Source organism: Bos indicus x Bos taurus, chromosome 10 (genome assembly GCF_003369695.1).
Source record: "Bos indicus x Bos taurus breed Angus x Brahman F1 hybrid chromosome 10, Bos_hybrid_MaternalHap_v2.0, whole genome shotgun sequence".
Lineage (NCBI taxonomy): Eukaryota > Metazoa > Chordata > Mammalia > Artiodactyla > Bovidae > Bos > Bos indicus x Bos taurus.
Genome location: NC_040085.1, coordinates 31,157,404 through 31,172,359, shown reverse-complemented (window position 1 = coordinate 31,172,359; position 14,956 = coordinate 31,157,404). Strand labels below are relative to the sequence as shown.

The following is a 14,956-nucleotide window of genomic DNA, read 5'->3' as shown; positions in this document are numbered from 1 at the left end:
AACCCAGAGTTAGCAAATGATTGTGTTTATTGATGAGTTCATACATCAATACAAACGGACATGTTAAAAACAGCCTCTGCCCTGTGAGACCTGGGGTGTAGGGGAAGCGCCATGGCCTGGGCAAAGTATAAAAGTTATAAATAAGGGGCTTTCAAAACTGGGTCAGGGCAGATCTGAACGGGGGCGGCATTTGCCGGTGGCCTCAGACATGCAGAAGGGGACGGACGCCGACCACAACATCCCCCCACATTGGGCGGGGGTAGGGGTTGGGGGTTGGTAATCAAAAGGGTGGCTACCTTCCCACAGGAGGAGTGTCGCTCCGTCCTCGTGAGGGACAGACTGGCTGAGGGTGGCCAGGAACCCAGCCCAGAGGGCCAGGCCTGAGCCCCACTTGCAGTGGACTGCAGCTGGTGTGCTGGTCAGGGGAACATAGGGAGCGGATTTCTAACAATGACAAGGACAGCTGCGGCTTCTTGGGGTCCACACTCAGCTCTGAGAGTTCCTGGGCCAGGATTTCTTGGCAGCTTGGCCATGCAGGTGGTAGCAGTAGAGAACAGTGAGGGTGAAATAGGGTTCACCTGTTCAGGTGACTAATGCAAGCAGAGCTGGGCACCCTTGAGAATCCAACTTCAAGCCTCCACCCAGAGAGCCAGCAGAACCCATAGGGACACAGCTTTCCAGCCTGGAGCTGAAGCAGAGCTGCCCTGACTTACCTGAGGCAGAGGAAGCAGCAGGGCCGAGAGACACGTTCTTCACCCCAACTCTTCCACAGCTGCTTCTGTACTTGGTCCTACTCTACTTGCCCATTGTGCCCTGGCTCCTTCCCCTCACCCCTAACACTACCCTCCCAACTCTATCCCCTCACCTCTACCACTTACCTGGCCCACCTACCACCTTTCCAGTGTGTCTCTTGGCCCCTGCTGCAGCCCCATAGGCCTCCCTCTCTTCAGCCTCCAGCATCCAGCACACCTGGTGCCCAGCATTGCCCTTGAGGAGGCTCCTTCTACCCAAAACAGATACCCTGGGCCATTACACATCAGCTAGGCTGTAAAAACCAAGAATCCAGAATCCAGGCTTAGTGTATTCCATCCCTTTTCATATTCTTAATAGGAGCCAGGGTGATGAAGCCAGGGCAGGATGTGAAAAGAAAGCAGGCACACATCAGCCAGCCGAGTGGTCTAGTGGTGAGCACTCAAATGTGTGTGTGTGTGTGTGTGTGTGTGTGTGTGTGTGTGTGTGTGTGCATGTATGCATTTGTGTAGGTTTCTTCTGTGGCCAAGGTCCTTAGAAGGTGGGCCGGCGCCCTGTAAACTACGAGGGAAGTTCCAACACAGGCTTCTGACTGAGCATCACTCAGGATGCAGAGAGAAGGTGGCCTCGACTTCAGCAGCCTGTTGGGGACCAGGGCTGAAGAACAGGGAAGGCCAAGGGGCTGAGGAAAGGAGGCCAGGGCTTGATGTTTGCCCAGCAGAGGGCTTTACTGTCCTGCAGCAACATCCCACAGCTGGCTCCACAAGTTCCAGCCAGGAGAGAAAGGGGGCACAGGAAGAGACAATGCTAGGGCCCCCCTGGAGGGGGGAATGGGAGTGGAATGTGGGGGCTCAGGCCTTGACACCAACTCAAGCCTCCTGATGGCTGGGAGAGCTCCAGAGGGCCAGAGGGCTCTGCCTTTCTGAACTGCCAGCAAGTGGGGAAAACAGACAACCCCCACTCTGGCAACCAAGGGAGTAAGCTGGTGTGGGAGGGGGCATGGAGGTAGAGGTGAAGTTCCACCATTGGCCAGAGGGCAAGGACACCAGATCACCTCTCACCTCTACCCCTTGGATACCCTGTGTGTGCTCCACCCCAGGGAGCTGATCCCTGCAGTAATTTCAAATGGCTTCTAAGAAGGGAGGGCAGGCCTTTCTGGACTTGCCCCAGGTGGGGCAGGCTGCCCTCCGACTCCTCACAGCACCAAGATGACAAAGACCAAGATCTGCCCCTGTGTGAGCCACCAGATGGCTGTGGAGGCAGGAGTTCCAAGAGAGTGAGGCAACAGTCAGGGAAATAAATTAATAAATACAGGGGTCCTGTGAGGAACAGCTGCGAAAGCCATGGCCCCTCTGAGCATGGATCCCTGCTCTCCACTCCAAGCATCCTTGCAGGTTTTGGTGAGTGGAGGAGAGATGCAGTTTGGAAGGGGGGGAGCATTCACTGGGGACAGGCTTCTGGAACTCAGAGTCTGCGTTCCATGCGCCGCTCCACAGCTCGAAGCAGCAGCTCTGAGTATTGCTCCAGCAGGGCCTGTGTCTGCTCGGCCCCCACAGCCCCAGGGCTCCCGCCAGGGCTGGCCAACACTGCCCCAGCCAGGGCCTCCAGCTCCTGCCGCACTGAAGAGAAGGTGCTTCTGAGGAGCTGGGTGATGCGACTTTGTTCCACCGAGGGTGTCTTGCAGCTGGCCACCTGCAACGGGACCCCTGAAGTAAGTTGGAGGAACAGTAGAGGGGATTGTCAACAGATGAAGAAAGGGGAGGGGCCCCGACTGGGTCTAGCCTGCCGCCAAGAAAGGACTGCATGCCCTGCTGGGTGTGGCCAGGAGTTCCGCATGCCAAGATCAGCAAGTATGACCAGAGGCTAGGGGATGGAGGCAGACCCTGGGGATAACCATCAGATGTGGCACCATCTACATCTTGTTAGTAATTCCTCTTTCAAACCTCAGCCCCTGTGGGACTGTCCCCTATGTTCAGTGGCCAAATCATTTCTGAATCTGAAAAGGGATACTATTAATAATTATACTTGGACAACAGGCATAAGCTAGATGGTCCTAAGCAAACTAGGACATGAGAGCTCTCTACACCATCCCCTCCTGTCTGAGGATGTCTCCTCCAGCTGTTAGCCAGAAACGACTGATACGTACTCAAGTTCAAAAGGCCTGGCCTGGTTCCTGACCCATTCGCCTACTCAGAGTTCTTAACTGTTCCACCCACTTGTCAGTGGAAGAGCCTTAGCATTATGTGCTAGATACTTAACCAGCACTCCTGACATGCTCTGTCTTCCTGTTGGGCAGACGGGGAGAGGGGGCGGGGGGTACCCAACACATACCAAGTGGTAGAGCTGCACGGCCTGGCGCACACTGCCCTGGAGCTCAGCCACGAGCTGCTCGCACTGCTCCAGGCTCACTGCTGGTTCTGGAAGGGACAGACACAGCTCAGCAAGGCCCAGAAGAGTTGTCCTTTCCAGCCTGCCCACCCAGGGGCCGCTCAGAGCAAGAGAGGCCTACCCCAACCCAACCCCCCACCCTGTCTAGCACCACATGCCCTGAGTCCCTTCCTCTGGCCTCCTTCCTTCTCAACACTCTCCCAATGCCACACAGGAAACATGGTCCAGAGGAGAGGGCCAGCTCCAGCCCCAGGGGCTAGAGGGCAATGAAGGGGAAGTGGGTTATAGAGAGGCCATAAAGGTTAGCCGGAGTGTCTCACCATCAGGGTGTGACTTACGAACCGAAACAGGAGCAGACAGGACGAGAAACACCAGAGGCTGGGCCCATAGAAATGAGATGGAGCCAGAGAGCGGCCGACAAGACGGGAGACAGAGGATGGGGCGGGAGATGAGAGCTGGGGAGCGGTGCACACCTGAGTCCCGGCTCAGGGCTGCCCCTGGCCTGGCACATTCCACAGGGCTGGGAGTCTTCTCAAGGGGTGGTGGCTGCAAGTTTGCAGGGCCTCGGAGGAGGCTGCTGGCCGGCAGCTGCTGGGCACAGGGGCTGTTGGGGCCAGGCTGAGCCTGGCACTCTGTCCTAGGCTTGGGAGTGGCACCCTCCCCTGAACAGGCCCGCCTCTCAGCTGTACTGTGAGTCTTTCCTAGCCCCACTGGGCAGCCAGGCTGTTCTGCCTCACCAGGGGCCCGGCCCTTGGTAGCAGGTGAGAAGGTGGCCAAGGTGGGACGATCAGGCAGTGGCTTCGGGATATCCAGGACCAGGTGAGCCCGGCTGGGCAGGGCCAGCTTGTTGAGTGGTGAGATGCGGACGGGGGCAGGAGCTTGATGTTCAGCAGCCAGACCCAGGTTTTCCCCAACAGAGATGCTGCGGGCAATCTTGGCCATGGAACTGGTGGTGGGGCTCTGGTACGAGTGGGGCCGAGACAGACGGCGATCAGCTTTGGGCAAGGGGCACAGGCACCCCTGGGCTTCCATCTCCTGTGAGAGCAACAGGCCTGGTGGAGGGGCCTCATCTGCAGAGGGAGACACACACACACACGGGTCAGGGGGTGAGGAAGACGTCCCGGGCGCTAAGGCTCAGCTCCCTAGGAGCTGCTGCGCCCTTACACACTCACTAACGGACACCGACTGGCAAGCCCAGTGACACGTCAGGGCTCCATGAGGCCACCTTCCTCGAGCGTGCCCATGGGCTCCACACACCCAACCCCTGGAGCCGAGCCCCCTGGGTGCCTCACCCTGTGGTACCAGACTCTGCACCGACTGGGCTTTCTGGAGTCCACCTGTGGGGCCGGCTGCCGCCACTCTCTTGGGGGACCAGCCACTGTCCGGGCTAAGACGGCGTCGCGGCAGTAACACAGGAACTGTCTGCTGGGGGCCAGGGTTTCCAGGGGAAGGCTCCGCCTCTGGGGGTGCTCCTGGAGGATTGGCACCACTGCCTCTCGGCTGCTCACCAGAAGCCTGCAGCCCCTGGGCCAGTCTCGACGTCACTGCCAGGCTTGAGGAAGATGGGGACGGTTCCCTAGGGAGGAAATGTGGAAGAAGGCCCAGAAAAGGCTCAGGGCTGCTCCCTGACAAGACAGGGAGAAGGTCTCACAGCACTGAGGGGGGCTGGGAGAGAAGGGCAGGCACCAAGTCAGCCAGGACAAAGCTGGAGGGCGCAGTACTGCTGGGCAAGGAAGACTGAGCCTTGGAGAGGAGACGGCTCAGGCCGCCCTGGGGCAGGACAGGCCCTACTGGGAGCACTGCGAGGTCAGGAGAGCTTGGGCTCCTTGTAGGAAAGCAAGGTGCTGTGGGGAGAGTACCTGAGTAGGGGGCTCTGCACTTGCAACAGGAATCGGGAAGAGATGCTCCGAGATTCTGTCCGCTCTGGTACCCGAACTGGGCCCCCTGCCAGGGTGACAGAAACCATGACTTGAAGCAAGCCCTGGCTCCAGACTCTGCCTCCCCTAAAAGGCCACCCCAGGCATGGCCTGCCTTTGGACCCTCCCTCTCTGCTGGGCAAGGAGAAAAGGGAGGATTGCAATGACCAATCTGACCACACCTGGAGCAGCCCCATTGGCCAGAGTCTCAAAGTGCTGTTTTAGAAACTGCTCCTGGTCCGGGGTATGGGGGCTGCCCTCCTGCACCTCATAGGGACCAGTGCCCCCCTCGTCTTCCTCTTCCTCCTCATCACCCTCGGCTGGCTCTTCAAGGTCTGAGGAAATGCCATCCACACTCAGGGGCTCCGTGCTCTCAGAGTCTGGATGTGGAGGAGGGGGAGAGAAGCATCACGCTGCACCCGTCTGTCGCCGGAGCCTCCACTCCCACCGGTGTGCTCCTGGCCCTCCCTGGGGCTGCAGCCTCACCTTCATTGGGGTGCTCAGGGCTGGAAAGGCGGCTGCTGCTGAAGTCCACAGAGCATGCACTATCAGGGCTATGCTTCTCTGAGCCCCTGCCGTCTGCATACACTCTTCCCAGGGTCCCTCGGCTTGGTGCCTGCACCTGGAACTCACTGCCAGAGAGGCCAGCAGGGGAAAGAAGAGGCGGTGAGCAGTGGTGAGCAGCAGCCCCATGGACTCCTGCCTTCCTCCTGCCCCATGAGCAGGACTGGAGATGAGGCAGGGGTGCAATGGTGGGCAAGCCGGGTGCCTGGAGCCAGCCCCCAACCCAAGTACAGAATACTGGGAGGGAAGGGAAGATGTGAGAGAGGGGTATGCATGGCCCCAGAAGTCTGCGGGACCCTTGCCTGGTATCCAGGGTGGGGCTGTCACCCGGCTCCGGGTAGACAATACCATCTTCGATGGGTGCAGTCTCCAGATCTTGGGCAAAGAGCCCTTCCTCTTGGGACAACAATCGGATGATGTGGGGGCAGGAACAGGGTTGGGAAGCCTGAGGTCGGGGGAGCTTTTCATTCTGGAAACACACAGAGTGGCATCGCTGGGGTTGCTGATGTGAGCAAGGGTCCAGGAGAGGAGGTGCAGGGGAGCAAGGAGGATTCAGTGGGCACCAACTTTGAGGGAATCTGATTCTGAGAGCAGATAGCAAAAAGCCAGGCTGGGTTCCAACCAGTGTTCTTGAGCCTCAGGAAGAACCACGTTAGCACTCTGGGCTGCCAACGTCCAGCCACTACTTCATATCATGAGCCCTCCAGGGAACCCCACCCAGGACAAAGGCAACCCCTTGCCTTTCCACCCAAGGGGAAAAGTGAGGCACAGCCTCACCAGCCCACCTGACTCTGCAGGTCAGGTTACCCATGCCCCACGGGGGCAGAGCAACCACCGCGGGATGAACGCTCAGGCACCGCTGTCAGCCCAAGGCTGGCTCAGCCAGCCTGGAGATCTCTAGACTGCTGGGGGAAAGCAGGCTCACCTTGCTCACGCTTGAGGTTTCAGGGGCCTGCTGACTGTGCTTCCCAGGACCTGAAGGGGTCATGGCCGGAGAGTCCTGGTGAGGACCCCGAGGACCTGGGGCCAGTGTTTCCAGCTGCCTCAGGTCCAGCATAGAGCGAACACTCAGCTCCACACCGGGCTGAGCCCAGCGCCCCCTTCTTCTGGGTCCTTGGTTGGTGGCAGGAGCTGGGTCCAGGAACTCCTCCGTCTCCTGTGCCTGGTATGGGGTGGGGTGGGAGAGGAGTAACAGTCACACGATAGAGTCAGCAGACACTCACGCGCCACCTAGTGTGTGCCAGGCACTTTACATGTATTAGCTCATTTAATTCTCACAACCACCTTAAGAGGTAGGTACTGAAGGGAAAGTGAAGCATACAGGGCTTCGGGAACTGGTCCAAGTTCCACAGGCAGCCTGCCTGCAGGTTCCAGCGCAGGCAGCCTGGCTCCGGAGCTCATGCTCTCAGCTATTCTCCGTGTGCTGTCCTAGAGGACCTTCCAGTCTCAGTCTTCACCAGTGTCATGGACACCTCAGACCTGGGAGTCTCTAAAAGGCCCCCGCTCAGAGGACAGCCCCAGGTCCATACACAGCACCAAGGACAAGCCAAGAGTCCAGGCTTGAGGCCCAGGGCCTGGTCAGAAGGCGCCAGACCCCACACCACCATCATCCCATGAAGCTGCTGCTGACAGTGAAAGGTGCTGATGCTTGAAATCCTGACGTGGAACAAGGGAGGGCTGAGCCGCCTCTGAAAGCCTCTCTCCTCCTGGTCACCCGGAAGTCACTGTTCAGTTACTGGTCCTCTTAAGGCCTTTGCCCCTAACTATTCTGGAAGTTCTGAGCTTACCTCCTAACCTTCTTTAGCACTAAAGTTTCTCCAGATTTCATTCTTTGGCCCTTTGACTTTCTTGAAATTTCCTTCTAACTGTTCAGCTCTGACCCTTTTCTACTCCCCACGTCCACCGGTTCTTTGCTCACATCTGCTCCCAGGGCCCCAGGTGGCTGAACAAGTGGAGTGCTGCCCCTAGTGGTGGCTGACCCGGGTAGGCCATCTCCCCTGGCCTCACCTGGTGGGCTTCACCCCTCACCTGGAACCACCCCAGGAGCTTCCTTGAACACAGGGGGCGGCACCTGGGCAGATCCGATGCCCAGATGCCTCGCCAGGTGTAGAGAGCCCTGCTTCCACCATCCTGCACCCCTTGTAACCTTGGAAGAACATTTTAACGATGGTGACTCACCCGACTCATCTCCCAGTGGGACAGGCTTCGGGGCAGGGCTGGGCTGGGCACTGAGGCTGGACAGAGACAAACAGTCAGAGAGCACGGCTCCCGCCCACTCACTCTGAAGCGCCAGCCCCCACCCTTCAAAGCCTCAACCCCCTGCTCTCACCCCCCAGTCCCGCTGAGGGTGCATCCAGGCCCTGCCCGGCCTGTGCCTGTCTGGCCCACTGCAGGCTCGCACAGACCTGGCTCTTTCTTGGCACCCCTGGAAAGGACAGGCAGCGCTGGGAGCTCCTCCTCTTCTGTGCCCTCGTCTTCTCCCTCCTTGTCGCTGTCTGAGGAGAGAGCTGGTCCGGGAGATAGCATCGAGGGGGCCTCGTGCCTGCATCCAAGACAAGCAAGGTGACGGGGAGAGGAGACTTGGTGGGTGGAGAGGTCAGCGGCGTGGCTCTTCGAGTAAGCAACAGGTACGGGGAGACACAGAGCTGCTGAGTGGCAGGTCCATGGCGAGGAGGAGGAGCAGCCTGGAGGCCCACCCACCAGCATCCACGCCCACACTCTGATCTCACCGGTTGGGTCCAGCGGCCCTCTGAGGAGAGGATGATCCTTGCTGCTTGCCTCCGCGCTGGCGCTGGCGCAGCTCAGCCAGACGCTGCCTCATGCTGATGGTCATCTCCGAGCTCAGGCGCCACACAAATATGCAGCTGGGGTGGAGCCACAGAGCTGGGTGAGGGGTGCGGGGACTGCAAGGGGCAGCACCTCCCTGGGCTGGCAAGACCACCAGAGCCACCCTCCAGTGCCGGGCCATTCAGCCCTACTTCCCAAGACATCACTGATGTGGAGAGGGGACTGACACAGGAAGAATCCCAGGGAAGCTGGCTTCTGCTCACCTGTCCCCTGATACAGAGATGAGGTGTTTGCAGTCATTACTAAACTTCATGCCAGTGACAATCTCTGTGAAAACAAATATGGCCAATGAGCCCCCCACCCAAAGTCTCAGCCAGATGTCTTCTCAACAGTGGAGGTTGGGGATTGGCTGGAGGGGAGGGACAGACAGCTCTGCTGGGACCCAGAAAAGGCTACGGAGAAACGGGAAGGTTCCAGGGGGAGAGAAGCAGGGCTACACTCACCTGAGTGGCCAAACATGGTAGCCACGCACTCGCCTGAGGAAAAGTCAAAAATGGAGAGGTTCTTGTCAGAGCAGCTGGTAGCGATGTAGATCCCTGAGGGGTCCGTCTGCACCTGAGGAGTGGACACACTGCTGGATGAGGCCAGGAAGCACTGGGCCCTCTCCACCCAGCACCATCTGTGCCCCCCATTCTCTGGCCCGGCACCCATCCCACTGAGCCCTCACCTTAATCAGAGTGCCGTCCTCACCCTGCGACCCTTTAAACAGCTTCTTCTGCTTCCCACTGCTGATGTTAAAGATCCTGTGAAGACACACACTCATCACATGAGCAGGAACCCACAGTCGCTTGGCAGGCAGCGCAGCCAGCGTTCACCCCTAGCTCTGTTCTCTCCGGAAGCCACTCCCCAACACCAAAGGGGCCACCACCTCTTAGGTGAGGCAAAGTCCTCATTCTGTGGGCTCAAGGGGCACAAAGTCCTGGACAAGAAGATAGACACCTGTGAGCTGACCCCCTCGGGCCTGAGAAAGGGATGCCCACCGAATATTCCGATCCTGGCAGCCGATGGCTGTGTACTTCCAACTGGGCTCCACGTCCATGTCATAGAGGGTCGTCTTCCGCACCACGTGGTGTGTCCGGGTAAACTGCACTCCGTCTCCAGACTGCAGGGGTGGAGAGCCCACACCCAAATGCCTCACCAGGCCCCAGGAGCCTTGCTTTTGCTTCCCCTCACCTCTTGTGACCTCAGGGAGGGGAATGGTAGTGACCCCACCCCTCATCCCCAAACCCACTGTCCCATTCAGGGACGCCTGGTCACCTCACCTTCTGCGCAGTGCGGAAGTAGATGCTCTTGTCTGCTCCACAGCTGATCATGCGGACTTGCCCATCGCTGGCTGTAGAGGAAGGGGGCTGAGCTGTTCCCACTGCTCTCACCACAGTGGGTCCAGTCTGCCCTCTGCCTCCCTCAACACTTTCCCTCGGTGAGCTACTCGACACAGCTGGGACCACCCATTAAATCAGGATGAAGTGAAAAGTGAAAGTGTTATTCGTTCAGTCGTGTCTGACTCTTTGTGACTCCATGAACTGTAGCCCACCAGGCACCTCTGTCCATAGGATTCTTTAGGAAAGAATACTGGAGTAGGTCGCCATTCCCTTCTCCAGGGGATCTTCCTGACCCAGGGATGGAACCTGGGTCCCTACATTGCAAGCAGATTCTTTACCGTCTGAGTCCCAGAGAAGACCTAAATCAGGATGCTTCTCTTCAAACCCAGGCCCTCCTTTCTCCCCATCCTCAGCAAGCCTGGTTGATAAGTATCCCCCATACTAACAGTCTATATTTCATCTGTTTTCCCATTCAGCCCCAAGACAGTCAGCTGCTGTCCCATACTCCCTGTGACTGGCACACTCTTCTCATGGAGGCAGAACACAGGGGGCAGTAGGGGGCATGGGGTGTCAGTGGTAGGTGGCAGAATGTATCCCAATTGCCCTGCCACTACCTGCAAACTTCACAGCAGTGATAGAGGATGAATGCTCGTCCAATGTCTGCTGTAGGCTGTACTCCCGTCCAGCATCCAACACGTGGATCAGCCGGTCCCGGCTCGCTGACGCTAGGAGCTTCAGACCTGTGGGTTGGAAGAACTTCATCAGCCCATGTGTGCCCAGCTCCTGCTGCTGCTGCTAAGTCGCTTCAGTCATGTCCGACTCTGTGCGACCCCATAGACGGCAGCCCAGCAGGCTCCCCCGTCCCTGGGATTCTCCAGGCAAGAACACTGGAGTGGGTTGCCATTTCCTTCTCCAATGCCTGAAAGTGAAAAGTGAAAGTGAAGTTGCTCAGTCGTGTCCAACTCTTAGTCACCCCATGGACTGCAGCCTACAAAAGAGCAGGCCCCTATCTGGGCCCAGCTAACAAGAACTGAGCCCCATTTCCCTAAGCCAAGGCAACCATGGAGAAGGGGCAGAGCTGCCCTCCTCTAAATCTGCAAAGACACCAAATGATTCAAAGGATTTTCAGTCCCACATCCTACAGCTAGGATCAATGTAAGCAGCACTAGAAGGACTAGAGGAGCCCTAAGCCTCTGGCATGGGTACCAGACATCGTCTTTACCTGTGTCTGGCTTAGAGTACTCCAGGCACAGGATTTCCGAGTCATGGGCCTCCACCTTCAGCATCTCATTTAGGGACTGCAGTTCGTGCACCCTGCAGAGATAAGGAGAGGCGGGAGGGGGTCACTGCCGGGCTGCAGGAAGAGAGACTCACTCTGCTTTCTCTGTTATATCCTCCCTCCTGACCTTTTTTAAAATTTATTTTTGAACTTTCAGGTTAGAGAAAAGTTGAAATAAGTACAGAGAGTTTCCATATTCCCCTTACTCAGCTTTCCCTAATGTGATCATCTTATATAACAACAGTCTACTTACCAGAACAAGGAAGTTTACATCAGTACAATATTAGGACCTAAAGGCTCTACTTGAATTCCACCAGTTTTCCCACAATGTCCTCTTTCTGGATCTAGGATCCTATCCAGAGTCCAACTGCATTTAGTTGTTATTTCTCCTGAGTGTCCTGTCTGTAACAGTTCTTCAGTCTTTGCTTCCCTTTCATAATCTTGACACTTGGGAAGAGTATTGATTAGTGCAGGTGCTTGGTCATATGTACCTCAATTTGAGTTAGTCTGATGTTTTCTCATGATGGGACTGAGTTTCTTCAATTTTGGCAACAATACCACAGAAAAACTGCTACGTCCTTCTGTAGAGCATTGTATTATGGGGTTTATGATGTTGATATGAGAATGTAAGCCTGATTACTTGATTAGAATGGTTTCTGCTGGGTTTCTTGACTATAATTATCTTTCCCTTGTATATGAATATCTTTTCCCCAATCTTTTTGAGCCAAGATTTTCAAAAGCTCTGTCCTTGGGGACCTAACTCCCCCAAACCCATACCACCAGAGGCAGGTGGTACCCATGCCAGAGCTGGCTTTACCTGAGTGTGCCCACACGGTCTCCTGAAGCGAGATGCTGGCCATTGGGGCTGATACACACAGAACGAATGCCCACGCGGGGATCCATCAGGGACCCATCAGCTTTGTCTCCCCCGGGCAGCTCAGTGTCCAGCAGGGCCTGAGTGTTCCCATCCACATAGATGATCTTAATGAGGTCCTGGTGGAGCAGGTCAGGAGAAGTGGGTAAGACAGGTCTAATCAGTACAGGGGAAAGAGGAGAGGAATGCTGGATAAGACAAAGCCCTGACTTGCAGGGGAAGGCCACATAAGAACTCGGACATCAAGTCTGGGGACCCAGTTCCTGAGAAGGCAAGGGAACACAGGCGCTCGGCCTGGAGGGGCCCAGGCTCACATTGCTGAGGATGTTCCGGTGCAGCGTGGAGCCATGCACCCCGGAGCTCTCTGTGTTCCACAGGCGGATAGTGTTGTCGGAGGAACAGGTGATAAAGGAACTGGGGGGCAGGCAGGCCTGGTTACTGTCCTTCACTTCAGGGTAGACCTGAAGGGGCAGAGGGTACAAAGTCAGAGCTCCAGGTAGGCAGCAGTTGCTTGCCAGCCCACAGAGACAGAAAGGAATGCGACTAAAGAGCTGTTGTTGGCCAAGGCTTGGCCCAGAGTCTGTCACATGGTAAGCAAACTGCAACTATTAGATATTCTTCAAATCGCTGAGGGAAAGCACATTCACCAAACACAAGGTACTCTGCTATGCTTACTATGAAATACTCCACTCACAGTTTTTCACTTAATTCTTAAAACAATTAGATGAATTAGGTACATCATTTTACCACTGAGAAAACAAAACTCAGGTAAGTTCAGTAACTTGTTTAAGATCATCCAGCCCAGGACAAGGCAGAGCTAAGGATGGACAGGGGCCCATTGGAAGAAGCCTGAGACGTTTAAGCACTAATTCAAGATCGGTCCCCAGGACCCATCTGAGGGTATGTGGATACACAGGGCTGCTGCTGAAGAAAGGAGGAGGGAGCAGGAACACAGTGTTCTACTTGGGGATCCTCACTCTCCATCCTCACCATGTGTCTAAGCCCGGCCACCTACCTCCACACTCCAGACGCAGGAGGAATGATACAGAGCCGAATACACCTTGCCCACTTTCTTGGGGTCCCTCACATCCCAAACATAAATGCTGTGGTCGTTGTACACACAAGACAGCCACTGATTAGTAGGATCGAAGGTCAAGGCGATGGTGTCTGGATATCTGGCATTAGCCGCGCCAGAGAAGAGGCGACTGTGGGGAAGAAGACGGTGCAAAGCGGTGAGTGAGGAGCTGTGGAAATGAGGGAATGAAAACAGAAGCCAAGCCACAAAGGAAGGAGCACGGGAGCCCTCTCCAGACCCACAGGTTTGAAAGCAGCTGCTTGGGAGGAAAGCGCTGCTCTGACAGCTCTCAGCTGGGAGCCGCCCCAGCACCAGCTCCCGGACCAGTGTGCTCTCCTGACAAGCACGGACCAGGGCTCAGAACACCAACGGCAGACAAGGTGACTGCGGCCACGATGGAGCGAAACAAAAACAAGACCGCTGTGCAGTGGTTCTGAGACAGATAAAAACAAGATCACTGTCCCAGCCATAGAGAAGACAGATCATCACCCTTTCTCATCTTTCAGGACTGACTGCCGCTATTCCTTTATCTATCAATTACAGCTTTAGCTCCACACCTTTCCTTCTACCTTTCAGATAAAAGTTATTAAATGTCCAATTGTGGAATTGCCCCCCACTTCTTCACAGCATCCAACCAAAGCAAAACTTCAATCCCTTGAACCAGTCCTAAAATCATTGAATGTAAACCCAAATCTGACACTAAGCCCCACCTAACGCCTGCATACAGAGATACTCCATGGTCCCCTGAGGGTTCCGTGTACCCATAAAGCCAAGTCTGTGTTTCTGCAGAGACGTTCCTGTAATCTTTGGGGTGCTGATACCTTCACCTTGAAGCAGAGGGAAGGAAGGCTGGGTGCGGAGTCAAGCTCTGAAAAGGAGGCAGGGGTCCTGCACAGCTCACCTGGCTTCTGTGACACTGGCGATGTCTGTCCCCAGGGCGTGGGGCCGGGGCAGGGTGCTGAGGAAGTGCAGGTTGGAAGGGTTGAAGAGGCGCACGGTGCCATCAGCGCAGCCACAGAAGATGTAGTCCTGGCTCACGGAGATGCAGTGGGCCACAGTGGTCTGCAGGCAGAGGGGCTCGGCTCAGCATGGGCCACCCCCTCAACCCCTCCTCAACAGTCACCTGCCTAGAAGAGACACCCACCAAGGCAGGGGCAAGGGAAAGCAGCCCAGCTGCACAGGCCTGAGCCCCTCAGCTGTCACCTAGAGACACCCGCCCTCCAGCAGCAGGTGGCCAGAGGGCCCACAAGCCACGTGCGGACCAGGGATGGGAGCCCCTGAGCCTTAGAAGGCACCAGCGGTTTTGGCCAAGAGGACAAAACAGGAAAAGCCCAGCAAAGAGAAAGGGACAGCATGAGAAAGAGGGGAAGAGTCTAGCACCACTTACTGTGAAGCTGTCTGTGTTCTGAGAAGAGGAAAGCAGGGGAAAGAAAGACAGAAAGAGAGAGCAGAGAGGAGGCAGTTACACCCATCTGCGTGGGCTGGAACCTGGCCAAGCGCTGGCCTCAAGCTTCCTCCTCCTGGGGGCCCCCTCCCACCTTCAGGCCCCGCCCCTGGGGCGGAGCCATGGGCACCGGCTCTGCCCTGGGCGGAGACCCAGGCGGCCCCCAGCCAGCAGGACAGAGGTACTTACTCTCAGCTCCACCCACTTGTCCAGAAGCCTCCGGTCACTGAACTCGCACAGCAGCCCTGAGGACGTGATGCAGAAGGTGCTGTCTGCCTTCTTCCCTCTGCCACAGGCCACGTCAGTGAACAGGTTGTTCCGCAGCTCGCCCAGCAGCCCCGAGCGGCCCAGCAGGGGCACAGTGGCGTTAACCTGCGGAGACACACCACTGCTGCCCACCCATCTGCCCTTCAGCCGCCCCAGAGACTTGGCCTGGGGAGAGGGAGCCAAGAGACACAGCAAGCCCTACCACCCCCTGCCCTTTGAGACTATCCCTA

The 14,956-nt window shown here is 56.8% G+C and overlaps 1 protein-coding gene across 3 annotated transcripts in view; it reads right to left on the bottom strand.

The window, feature by feature from the left end:
* Positions 1 to 9: 9 nt before the first annotated feature.
* MAPKBP1 (mitogen-activated protein kinase binding protein 1) overlaps positions 10 to 14,956 on the bottom strand; it is a 51,147-nt gene continuing 36,200 nt past the window's right edge. Inside the window, exons 8-32 of one of the 3 annotated variants that reach the window (XM_027553613.1) lie at positions 14,649 to 14,831; positions 14,403 to 14,420; positions 13,917 to 14,077; positions 12,956 to 13,145; positions 12,255 to 12,401; positions 11,884 to 12,059; positions 11,010 to 11,101; positions 10,402 to 10,527; positions 9,728 to 9,798; positions 9,446 to 9,567; positions 9,133 to 9,208; positions 8,909 to 9,020; positions 8,669 to 8,732; positions 8,348 to 8,482; positions 8,024 to 8,160; positions 7,797 to 7,852; positions 6,544 to 6,780; positions 5,921 to 6,087; positions 5,541 to 5,686; positions 5,237 to 5,434; positions 4,998 to 5,082; positions 4,431 to 4,714; positions 3,612 to 4,208; positions 3,082 to 3,167; positions 10 to 2,442 (exon numbers count right to left, since the gene is read on the bottom strand). In XM_027553613.1, the coding sequence (XP_027409414.1) occupies positions 2,215 to 2,442; positions 3,082 to 3,167; positions 3,612 to 4,208; positions 4,431 to 4,714; positions 4,998 to 5,082; positions 5,237 to 5,434; positions 5,541 to 5,686; positions 5,921 to 6,087; positions 6,544 to 6,780; positions 7,797 to 7,852; positions 8,024 to 8,160; positions 8,348 to 8,482; positions 8,669 to 8,732; positions 8,909 to 9,020; positions 9,133 to 9,208; positions 9,446 to 9,567; positions 9,728 to 9,798; positions 10,402 to 10,527; positions 11,010 to 11,101; positions 11,884 to 12,059; positions 12,255 to 12,401; positions 12,956 to 13,145; positions 13,917 to 14,077; positions 14,403 to 14,420; positions 14,649 to 14,831 (3,894 nt within the window). In that variant the 3' untranslated portion in view covers positions 10 to 2,214. The remainder of the gene's footprint in view (positions 2,443 to 3,081; positions 3,168 to 3,611; positions 4,209 to 4,430; positions 4,715 to 4,997; positions 5,083 to 5,236; positions 5,435 to 5,540; positions 5,687 to 5,920; positions 6,088 to 6,543; positions 6,781 to 7,796; positions 7,853 to 8,023; positions 8,161 to 8,347; positions 8,483 to 8,668; positions 8,733 to 8,908; positions 9,021 to 9,132; positions 9,209 to 9,445; positions 9,568 to 9,727; positions 9,799 to 10,401; positions 10,528 to 11,009; positions 11,102 to 11,883; positions 12,060 to 12,254; positions 12,402 to 12,955; positions 13,146 to 13,916; positions 14,078 to 14,402; positions 14,421 to 14,648; positions 14,832 to 14,956) is intronic. The other 2 variants (XM_027553615.1, XM_027553614.1) reach the window with 2 other exon arrangements.